A 12227-nucleotide genomic window follows, 5' to 3' on the forward strand; every position below is an offset into this window, starting at 1 on the left:
CTTGTACTGTGGACGCTGTGTTTCCCAACATGAACCCTGCCATCTTCCTCCGGCATCCATGACAGGAGAAGGCTGGCCATGGAAGAGCCCTTCTAGATCCCGCTCTCTCAGGATGAGAGGCAGAACGGTGGCAGTGGGCTTGGGTAAAATGGAAAGGAATACCAAGAAAAGTGGGAAACATTCTTGAAGAAACAAAATACACTTTTGTGAAAGACGAGAGAAGACAAGAAGCGGTAGTGGTAGTTACAATGCGGATTCCTTTGCTAAACAGAGCCTGGGGGGAGCGGGGGAAGAGGACCAGAACCATCTGAAAGTAATATTTGTTACCCATTAACAAAAGGAATATGAAAAAGATACATTGCATCAAAATGTGTCATTTATAAAGCAAAAGGATTATTAATCAAGTTACTCTTCACTGATAATACAGTGTTTGAAGTTAACCTTAGGATAGCTAATGCACATGGGAATGCAAATATACTAAACAGCATTTAAAAAATATTACAACTAAACAGATTTACCTTTCAAGATAAATACAAAAGTCTCCTACAGCATCCTCAATTAGTAAACCATTAGAAAAAAGCAATAAAGTTCAACAAAAGGCCTAGTAGTTATACTTATGTTGATTTAATTTATCCCAGTAAAATAAAAAACACATGAAAACACCTTAAAAAGACCCCAAGGAGCCAACCACCCACCCCACCTCGTTGTCTTCCCAGAGTCGGCCAGTATGTCCCTCAGCAGTGTGTGGAGTCCAACACCATACTCTGGGAAAGAACCTTTTTATAAAAGAAAAGCAATAATGATTGCAGTTTTTGTTAAGCATTTAGTATTGTGCCAAGCACTGTACTAAGTGCTGGGGTAGATATAAGATAATCAGGTCCCATATGGGGCTCACAGTCTAAGAGGAAGGAGAACAGGAACTGAATCCCCATTTTGCAGATGAGGTAACTGAGGCACAGAGAAGTTAAGTGACTTACCCAAAGTCACATAGCAGGCAAGTGGCAGAGCTGGAATTAGAACCCAGGTAGTCTGACTCCCAGGGCCGTGCTCTTCCCATTAGGTCACTCTACTTGGGATACCTTGGGATCAGCCCTGGGATCTCATTTGTCCTTTAATAAACAATTTCAAGGAATAAGAACTGCTCCAATTCCTATTCCTGTTGTCCCCAAGGTAGGAAAGGAAGGGGCAGGGGCATTCAACTGGGAGAAAGGGGTTCCTGGGGAGCAAACTGGAGAAGGGATTCTCGGTCAGAGCCCTGAAACAGAGGGGTGAAGGCAGGCACGGAGATCCTCATTTATTTCATCTCCAACTTGATCCCCAAGATGTAGTCTTGTCCCACACGCACCACCCAGGGAGAAACGGGACTGAATTCATTCTGGAAGGCCCTCTCTGACTTCAAATTCAAAGCACAGTAGTTTGTCCCAAAATGACACCCTTTAGTACTTTGGTCTGACCCAAAGCCACCCCCACTATTGATTTTTAAAGACTGAGTTTCAATAGCTTCAAGGTGGTCTATTTGTTTACCAACTGAAAGACGCCACCAATGTCACTTGACTTAATCTTGTACTAATGGCACCAGAAAGCAGCTTTCTTAATTTCTACTTCTAGAAGAGACCCCCTACCAATAGATGCACACAGTTTCTTAGTGATAGATTGGAAATTAGAATGGTTTCACGAAGTAGCATCATGTTTAACTACAACCTGTTTATCTAGCCAAGTCCTCCAAGATGATCATTTAAGCTTTGTGGCTTCTCACAAACTCAACCATTTTTTAAGTGGTTTATAGTCATCATCCTGGCAATATCCCACAGCAGAGGCAATGGGGCGGGGGACGGATACTGATTTGATTTTTCAGAAATATTCTCTCCATCTGCGTCCCACTACGACCGCACTACCTCATTACCTGGGAATGGGGGAGTTTTAATAAAGCTTCAGCGCTCCCCCTTTCTCCCACCATCTTCTGAGATCCGGCGACCCCAGCTCCAAACCCTTCTTGCGGTGGGGGCAACTGGGCTGGGGAAAGATTCTGATTTTGACTTTGAAGAAACATTATCTCTGTCTCTCGGGGATGGTTTGAATACATTTTCGGATCCTGTCAGCAGAAACCGAAAAGAGAACATGGGTCATAACCATGTTGTAAGTTACTCCCTTCAACAGAGTGAAGGATCACGTGAAGGCACCCAGGAACTGCCGTGATCCAGTCAGACGGAGCTTAGGGTGTGGACCCATCACATTCTCAACTCAGCTTCAAACCCCACAGCCTCAGAACAGCCACCCACTTTCTGGAGCATCCATTTCCCTGCCTCTATCCGCGGGCAGAAAATTACTGATGTTTGACAAGAACTCCAGGAACAGGATGGATGACAACTGTGTTCCAGCAGCATTTGGGGTCCATACCATAGAACACATTTCACCACCATGCCCGGGTCACAGATGGCCCCGGGCGTTCTTGCTAACTTCACACCAGTAGGACCACATTTCACCCGTTACACCAGAACCAGTGGTCCATATGGTGGCTAAACAACCTATCCCTGAAGGATCTGGGCCAAGTGGCAGGGGACTCTTAGATCAGCAACTGAGAGAATTAAGAGAAAAGAAAGACGGGGCCCAGTCAGACCTGGAGAAGAGTGGCCCATCTAAAATTCACACTTGCCTAAAGTTGCCCCCTACTTCAGTCCTTTGTTCCATGAAGTAGACTAATACGGTGGACACCTAATTTCATTTCTAGTTCAGTGATAGAGTCAAATGCATTTTTATCACCCCCACTCCTGTTTTCACACCACAAGGTTGAGCATCCAGTTGCATTAGATTCAATATGATAAACGATTTCAGGACTTATTACGGTCACACAAGAGGGAAGAAATTTAGTAAAGTGTGTCTTTTCATATCCCACAGCAAAGGCAAGATATGACACTACAGTAATACTGGGGAAAGAGGGATCGCTGGCATCTTCCTTACAAATCCATTCACTCATTCCTTACAGAAAGAGGATGGCCTCCAATGAGTATTTTCCTCGCAGCCTCCTCAGTAGTGTCAAACAGAGCAAAAAAAAAGAAACTGATACACGGAGTCTGGAACAAACCCATACGGTTCCTTGCCCTTTAGCAGTTGAGATCCCCTTGGCATTAAATAAATAGTGACATTGTCTCCCTGGGTTGCACACGTCATAGTCTGCAAATTAAATCATGTGCTTCCTGATCAGAGGGATTACTTCGAACAAAGTTGCCTCCCCCTGGATTCTTACACCAAAATTATAATCCCACACTTGGAGATACTGCTCACTGCACTAATTTTATGCTACATGCTCAAACCTTACCACAGAGATGTGGCTGGGATCTTACATGTGCTCTGCAGAAAGCAAAAAAACAAAAATCTACGGTTCAAATGGACAGGAAAGAGGTAGAAAATGGGCCATGGTGCCATGTGAGTCATATGAAAAAAAACGACTAGAACTTGGAATTGGTGTCAAAGTGGCCATTTAGAGGACATGCAGTTCCAAGTTGGTTAGACGTTAGATAGCACATCTAGATAACAGTACATGAGAGTAGAACGTCTGTGGAGTCTTCTTCTCTGGAGGCAACTCATTTCAGCATTGCTTTTCTTAAACCCATTGATCTCTGGTCCTACCTTCGTACTGTTGGCTGCTAAGAAAACTAGTGGACAACTAGGTAGGAATGAGAGTGTTATTGTCATACAACTTTGGTAAACTCCGGGCTCTATTTTCCTGGGGGAATCTTGATACATTTGGGCTAGTTGACCATTTGGACTGTATCTTCCCTTATATCTGAACATTCTCTCCAAATTCTGCTTTCCATCACCATTCCCGATGCCACAGAACAAGTCAGTTCAGAACAGTGGTAAATCGCCAGCTTCTTCCCAACTAAGGAAGCAGGAAACGGAGCCTAAGTGGCCTGAAATCTAGAGAGGTGCATTTTCTTCCTACTGGAGTTTTCCATGATTTTATTTAATTGCTTAAAAAAGAAGGAGCAAATAAGTTGCAGCTAAGGCTTAAAAGAGCCTACTAAAGATTTAGGTTCCTTCTACGTAAAGCGACAGACAGATTCCTTCCATTCCTGGACTTTCCTAATTCAATGAGTAGAACAGGGTGATGGAATAGTATATGCGTGTCGGTATTTACACTCGAGGAGTCAAAGTGAAATCTCTCTTCTGTCCCTACAGGAAGCCTGAGACGGCACCTAATTTGGGTGAGTACCACCAAACCTTCTTAACAGGCATCTTACTTGGAAATCCAACTCCAGGGATTGGTACTCCTGGAAAGAGCATGAAGCTGACCAGAGAATGGGGCAATGGTGTCACCCTCACGTACTTACTCAGTGCCATCTGGGTGCATGGGGCACAGCCATTCCCCTGCATGAAGTGGAAATATGAAGCACATAAACCGTTCTCCCTCCTAGACTTGGCCCCCAAGTTTCACCATTGCAACCTATAGCCTGTATGGGCTCCAGCACAGCCAACGGACATGATGCTTGCCAGTTTCATCTGCATCAGGGATGGGAAATTCACAATAGGAAGATTTTACTGCCGCTCAAGGTACAGCACACATGCATGACCCTGAAAGCTCCCACTTAGGCATCAAAACTTTTGCTCGTTGGTGTCCCAGGCCCAAGGATCATCTAAGATTTGAAGCATGTGCAGTGAGAGTCTGGAAGGTGAACTACTGCTGTGCTCTTGACTTGGAAGGTCACAAACCTCTGAAATCGATTCCCTGGCACACACACAGGTTCACAGGAATAGCCTGCATGTATACCGGGTGCTGACGGATCCAGGCTCATGCAATCCCGCTCTGTGTGAACAGGAGCAATGCTGGAAAGCACAGGGGTGAACCAAGGAAACACAGAAGTCATCTTCAGTGGTTCCTCAGAGAACTCTCTGGATCTCACCACCCCAACCCATTTTCCCATTTCCCATTTTCCTTTCGCCCCTGGGGCACTGGCCAAGGAGCCTCTAGGGTAGACCATGGATCTCTCTAGCAAACAACTTCTGTAGTTTTCAGCTGTTAGGTCCTCCTGACACTCAGAGGAATACCTGTAATGGTGAGCTGACAAGTTCCAATAGATGGGAGAAAGTTACAATCTTCTGAACAATATTTTCTCCTGAAAAAATTTCCATTTGAGAGGCTGTGGCTTACTCAATTATTGCCTTTTTTTTTTTTTTTTTTTACAGAGCTAACAAAGGAAAGGGAATTAACTATGTCATCAAGACAACAAACATAAATCCAGTGGATTACAGTTTAACTAGCATCACTATGTTTATGTCAATAAAAAAAACCCCAAAAATATTACTGCTGGGTGACAGACATGGGAACATCAAACACCAGTCAAAAATCAGTGCAAGTCCACATTTAAAACTAGGATTGTCTCTAGTCTCAGTAGTTTCATCCACTTGTGCCCAGACGTGCTTGGTCTAAAGAAGATTGCCTTCCTTGCAGCTTGTAACAGTAATATCGGCAGCGCTGTGTTGCATTAAAAAAAAAAAAGAACGGGACAGAGGAGTGCTGTGTCACTTGGTGATGGGGGAAAGGGAGGGTTGGTTCCTTCCAGAGCATGAGTGTACTATTGACAGCATTGGATAAAAAATATGTTTTCTCTCTCCTCCCCACCCCTTCCAAAAAATAATTCACATCAATGGCATCCATTAGTCCTAATGAATAAAAAAAAATACAACAAAACTGGGTGGGTGGAGAGGGAGAAAACACCCCACCCAATAAAATGAAGTCCAGCCATCAAACACACAGAGTCTTATCCCTAAAAATCAGCGATGACTTCTTGCATGTCTCTGGAGGCCCATCGGAGGTATCTAGTGGAAATGATTCCTGGACTAAATTCGTACCACGAGTTCTTCAGAGCACCACTCAGCTGCCCGGTCTGGGGAGAGGGAGAGAGAAGATGAAGGAGGCCTCAAAGGGGCGGATAGCTGTCACCCAGGTGACTGGATGGTGACACTGCTTTGACAGGGGAGTGGAAGTGATTTGTTTTTAGACTTTAAAAATAATAAATGCGTATTTTCTCTCTCTCTCGGTGTCTCTCCTCTTCTGCTTATGATTCCTGTGGGACTACTTCCATGAGCTTCTGGCACAGGACTGTTACAGAAACTGTTGGGAAGGAAACAGAAACAGGGTTATTCAGAGGGACGTGTCAATATTGGTATCCCTTTCAACACAATCCCAACACCCCCTTTCTATTTTCCTTTTTAAGGTTCCCCCAAACTAGATTCATCAAGTAGGCTGACCTAAGCCATCCAACTCTTCAGAGCCAAATCAAATCTCTGGTTCAAATCTTACCCTTGGTTCCATTAACAGAGATTCTCAACTAGCTTAACTGAGTGACCATGGTAAGAATTTAGGAATACTAATGATGGTGATAATAATGGTATTTGTGGAGCATTTATTGTGTGTCAAGCACTGTTCTAAGCACTGGGATAGGTACAAGATCATCAGGTTGGACAGAGTCCCTGCCCCACATGGGGTTCACAGTCTCAATCCCCATTTCACAGATAAGGTAACTGAGGCAAAGAGAAGTTAAGTGACTTGTCCAAGGTCACACAGCAGACAAGTGGCAAAACTGGGATTGGAACCCACATCCTTCTGACATCCGGGCCCATGCTCTTATCCACTAGGCCATGCTGCTTCCCAAGGCACAGGGCAAAAAACAAAAAACACACTGTCGGGAGGATTTTCCACAGGCCAATCCCTCAGTTAAACACATCTGGATTACCATCTGGATATACTGAAAGAGGTGGCAAGCATGCCAAATAACCCTGTGCCAACTCTGCTTATTCCTCAGATGAACTGATAATCCATGGTCCTTTTTAGTTAAATTCGGAAGAATGGAGAGGCATAAACATCAGCTCCGTCCACCTAGGCGGAGGTATAAGCACAGACACAATCTATATGCACGGACATAGGCTAAGCCTGCAAGTGCAAATTAGCCAGATATTTCATTTGGGCTTATCAGATCTATCCAGATAATTTGTTTGATATCCAGATATGTTTTAACATCACATGTGGGTATATACTGGTGAACATATATGATCCCTTAAGAAACGACCCACCACTCATTCTCTTCCCAAACCCCTGAATGCAGTAGCTCTGTTTGGGCTCTTTGCACCTGAAATAAAGTGGGCAGAAGCTATTCCTAGGGATTCTGCTGCCACATGGACCAAAAGGCTCAATCTGTTCAAATGATTTATGAGGAACATATCTGGCATGGGAGCCCGAGGAAAATGCTTCTGATTAAAATCAGAGGATTTTGTAAAACTTGTTCCTGAAATGCTGTCAAATACTTGTGGTTTAAAAGCTCATTACTCTGATTTTGATTGATATGGTGATTATAAACTTGGTCCATGTGTAACTGGCTTTTCCAAGACCCCAGACTGGCACATAAGGAAAAAGACAAAAACAAGTCCCAAGACCTTGTTTTTAAAGTGTACTTTCCTTGAACCATATCGTTGCATTTTATAAGCAACATTTCTTTTTCTCCAGTTTTTAAGTCTGATTGTTATGTTAAAGATGGAGGTAGGGTGTGGGATTTAGAAACTGAGCAATGCTGCTCAAATTCCCTGAATCAGTTGTTCGGGCAGAGAGCTCAACAGGGACCAGAGTGTCCACTCCTTAAAATCCTTGGGTCAAATACTCTAAGTTGAGACATCAGAAAAATTGAGAAGCAGCCCTGGGAGTCAAAAGGTCATGGGTTCTAATCTAGAAGCAGCGTGGCTTAGTGGAAAGAGCATGGGTTTGGGAGTCAGAGGTCATGGTTCTAATCCTGGCCCCGCCATTTGTCAGCTGTGTGACTTTGGGCAAGTCACTTACCATCTCTGTGCCTCAGTTACCTCACCTGTAAAATGGCGATTAAGACTGTGAGCCCCAAGTGGGACAACCCGATAACCTTGTATTGACCCCAGTGCTTAGAAAGTGCTTGGCACATAGGGCTTAGCAAATGCCATCATTAGTATTATTAATCCCGGCTCCACTGCTTGTCTGCTGTGTGACTTTGGGCAACTCACTTCACTTCTCTGGGCCTCAGTTACCTCATCCGTAAAATGGGGATTGATGCTGTTAGTCCACATGGGGCAGAGACTGTGTCTTGATTGTTTGTATCCACTTGATTTGCTTGTACCCACCCCAGCACTTAGTACAGTAATTGCTTAACAAATACCATAATTTTTTAATTTATTAAAAGTTAATAAAAGTCTGGGCATCACCTAAAAGGTCCCTATGGGAGACTGCCTCCCTCTTCTCATCCTACCGCATGCTCCTGAGTTATCTCAAGCCCCTCATGGGCTTGATTGATTTGCCACTTTAAAGCACCTGGGGTTGCCACTTTATTCTGTTCCTGTGGGAGGAAGTCTAAAATGTTCCTCTCCTCACCCCACTTAACAAGGATGCTGCCATTAGTCCTTCAGGGACTGGCACACTTGCCCAAACTGATGGGCAGGAAGCCCTGGAGGTTTATCTGTTTGGAAATGGTAACTGTTCCAGGGCTTCTCTTGGTAGGTGTCCCAGTGGCAACATTAAATCATTACTGGTTTCTTGTACAAAATACAAATATTTCCTTCCAAAGCAATAGCCAAAGGAAAGGCAGTCCACACCGACCCATCAGCCACCTCTAGGACTTCCAAACCTTATTTATACCTCACCTCTGTATCAGTAATGCAGTCAATCTATTCTATTTACCCCATCTGTCTCCCCAGTTAGAGTGCAAGCTCCTTGTGGACATTGTTACACTGTTATGTTGTACTCTCCCAAATGCTTAGAACAGTGCCCTGCACACGGTAAGAGCTCAATGAACATGTGACAGGGAACATGTCTCATACTTCTGTTGCCCACTGCCAGGTGTTGAGAACAGCGCATTGCCCCTAGTGAATGCTCAACAGATACCCTTACTCACTACTGACAGTAATAATAATAATGATAATGGCATTTATTAAGCGCTTACTATGTGCAAAGCACTGTTCTAAGCGCTGGGGAGGTTACAAGGTGATCAGGTTGTCCCATGTGGGGCTTAATCCCCATTTTACAGATGAGGGAACTGAGGCACAGAGAAGTTAAGTGACTTGCCCAAAGTCACACAGCTGACAATTGGCGGAGCTGGGATTTGAACCCATGACCTCTGACTCCAAAGCCCGTGCTCTTTCCACTGAGCCAAGCTGCTTCTTGTAGGGAACAGGGCAGTGGGGGACAATCCTGGGGCCTTACAGTACTACTTGGGGAGCCTGCACTGAAAGATACCCTTTGTATTCCAGTATAACAAGGTCCAACCTCACTCTGTTGGAGTTGTCGCTGCTCCTGGTCTCCTGGGCTTTTAACCCTTGTAGGGCATGGGACAGTAGCAATGTCTGTGATGGGTTGGTTAAGAACGAGCTGTCGCATGGGGTACTGGCTGCACTTCTGGGAATTCAAGCCTCTCCCCACTGACCCGTTCACCTCTATGGCCTGGCCTGAATTCATTCACGAAAAATGGGAAACAGCGAGAAAGTCCAAATAATCTCCCGCCCCGCTTTAGGTGAAAGGGGATCTCTTGCTCAAATTATTTTCCCCTCGGAAAATGGGCAGCCTGGGCAGGGTACTTACAGATGCCTTGGAGAAGCCATTTGGGCTTGTTTTTCCACCAGACCCCGAAGAAGTAGACAGGAATCCCACTGAGGATGATGACAAAACCAATGGCACATTCCACTGGAGTTTTCCAGAAGGAAACCGCTATCAGGAACAGGCAGGCCAGAATGAAGAAGATGGGTAAGATGAGATTCACCTGGAGACAGGGAATTAAGAAACAGACATTCACTAGGGGCAAAAATAAAAAAAGTCAAGAAGAGTTCAAGCCTGGATCAAGAGGAAGTTGGGACTACCCCTCCTTTCCTACCACTCCTCAATTCTAGGCTTCAAGAACACAGCAGGTCTTCATGGTGGTCCCCCAAGCACAAATTCTCATCATGCTTAGAAAGAGGCAAGTGACAGGAGGGGAGGATTCCTGCTGTTTATTTTCTTGGAGGCCAGAAAACAAGGACATGTTAACCCAGGGCATCCTTGACTAGGCTCTGGGTATGGGATCGTGTAAAAATATGCTTGAAATATGCCCTGCTTCCAAGGGAAAGTCTGGCAGGGAAACGATAATTGGAGCTGATCTAAGAGCCAGAAAACAGTATTCTATTGCCCACCCTTCCTCTACCTTGCCCTAGGCCTGGATAAGCAAGCCCCTTATCCATCACCCTTGAGTTCTGCAAAGGACTAAGGAATCAATCTGGAAACCTTTTCTCAGACTGTAAGGCTGATTTCAAAGCGTTCAATCCTGTGTTCAGGAAAGAGCTTTCCTGCCTCTGTCTATGGCACTGGTCTTGAACTCATAGTCCTAGAGAATCATTGGGACAATTAGCATGGGTCCCAGAAAGCTCAGAGGATACACAGAAATGCTTGTAAAATGCCTGCTGAGCTTTGTTATAAGGCACCTTGCATGTCCCTACAAGTCAAGCGCCAAACACAGGTAGGGTTTTATGTATCTGCCCCAGGCAGGATTCTGGGTACATCCTGGATTTGGCCAGGCAGCGATTTACCTGGTCCAAGGGGCGATCATTTCCCCTTCAATGTGCCAGTTTAAGACCAGTTTGAGTGTGAGTCTGAACCCCAAAATTCTTTAAACATTGAAAAATAGCTCCAGGGTAGCTCACAGACCACCCAGAAATGAAACTGGGACATAACCGGGCCTCAGAAAGAGGGTTGAAGGGAAAGAGAGCTCGCTGGGTTTTCAGTTTTGAAAAGGTAGACACCCTAATTGGAGTATTTATGGATGGCAGAGGGAATGCAAGGCAGAAATGGAAGCCTACTATACTAGTATCTGGGTCAAAGGGAAAAAACATCCGTCCCAACACAGGTTGTGGCTAATTCCCAGCAAGGGAAGGCACAAGCAAAACCCGACACTTTAGGTGGGACAGGAGGAGTGGCTGTAGACAAGGGACAAAATAGGTCTAAATAAACAAGCAAACACACACCGATGACGCACCAAACGTTGGCCAACAGATCAAAAGCTGAAGCAAAAAAACTCCCTTACTCAATTTGGATGGTTCTTTTTTGGGTCTGCCTCTTAACAAGACACCACCTCCGACCTGAGTTCATCATGTTAACCTTGCTTGGTTTCACACTGCACTGTGCCAAAGAAAGTTCGGCTTGCACGTCTTCAGGAATCACGCTCACAGCCGCCTTCCTCTTTCTCTGGAGACCTCGAACAATGGGATAGATTCTTAGCTGCCGAGCATGGACTAGGTGGGATGCTGCCAGAGGTGGACAAGATGACCTCTCATGGCCCCTTATTGTCCTGTGGGCTATCACTTCCTTCACCTAGGGCGCAGTTGGCTACACTGGCAGTAATGGTGTGTCCTGGCTAGGACAACTCCTAACCCTCATGCCCATAATAATAATAATAATGATGGCATTGATTAAGCACTTACTATGTGCAAAGCACTGTTCTAAGTGCTGGGGAGGTTACAAGGTGATCAGGTTGTCCCATGGGGAGCTCACAGTCTTAATCTCCATTTTACAGATGAGGTAACTGAGGCACAGAGAAGTTAACTGACTTGCCCAAAGTCACCCAGCTGACAATTGGCAGAGCCGGGGTTTGAACTGATGACCTCTGACTCCAAAGCCCGGGTTCTTTCCACTGAGCCATGCTGCTTCTCACGAATGCCCACGGGAAGCAGCGAGGACTAGTAGAAGGAACATGGGTCTGGGATCAGACGACCTAGGTTCTAATCTCAGCTCTGCCACTTAGAGAAGCAGCGTGGCTCAGTGGAAAGAGCACGGGCTTTGGGGTCAGGGGTCATGGGTCGAATCCCGGCTCTGCCAATTGTCAGCTGTGTGACTTTGGGCAAGTCACTTAACTTCTCTGTGCCTCAGTTCCCTCATCTGTAAAATGGGGATTAAGACTGTGAGCCCCCCGTGGGACAACCTGATCTCCTTGTAACCTCCCCAGCGCTTAGAACAGTGCTTTGCACATAGTAAGCGCTTAATAAATGCCATCATCATTACTATTATCTGCCGTGACCTTGGGCAAGTCACTTTACTTCTCCGTGCCTCAGTTACCTCATCTGCAAAATGGGGACTCAATACTTGCTCCCTCTCCTACTTAGACTATGAGCACCATGTGGAACCCGATTATCTCGTATACATCCCAGCACTTATTACAGTGCTTGGCACATACTAAGCAGTCAACAAATACCAC

The 12227-nt window shown here is 45.3% G+C and overlaps 1 protein-coding gene across 1 annotated transcript in view; it reads right to left on the reverse strand.

The window, feature by feature from the left end:
- Positions 1 to 358: 358 nt before the first annotated feature.
- Positions 359 to 12227, reverse strand: part of SLC7A5 (solute carrier family 7 member 5) — a 76121-nt gene continuing 64252 nt past the window's right edge. Inside the window, exons 10-11 of the mRNA XM_038754320.1 lie at positions 9590 to 9767; positions 359 to 6112 (exon numbers count right to left, since the gene is read on the reverse strand). Coding sequence (XP_038610248.1) covers positions 6057 to 6112; positions 9590 to 9767 — 234 coding nt within the window. The 3' untranslated portion in view covers positions 359 to 6056. The remainder of the gene's footprint in view (positions 6113 to 9589; positions 9768 to 12227) is intronic.

Source organism: Tachyglossus aculeatus, chromosome 11 (assembly GCF_015852505.1).
Source record: "Tachyglossus aculeatus isolate mTacAcu1 chromosome 11, mTacAcu1.pri, whole genome shotgun sequence".
Classification (NCBI taxonomy): domain Eukaryota; kingdom Metazoa; phylum Chordata; class Mammalia; order Monotremata; family Tachyglossidae; genus Tachyglossus; species Tachyglossus aculeatus.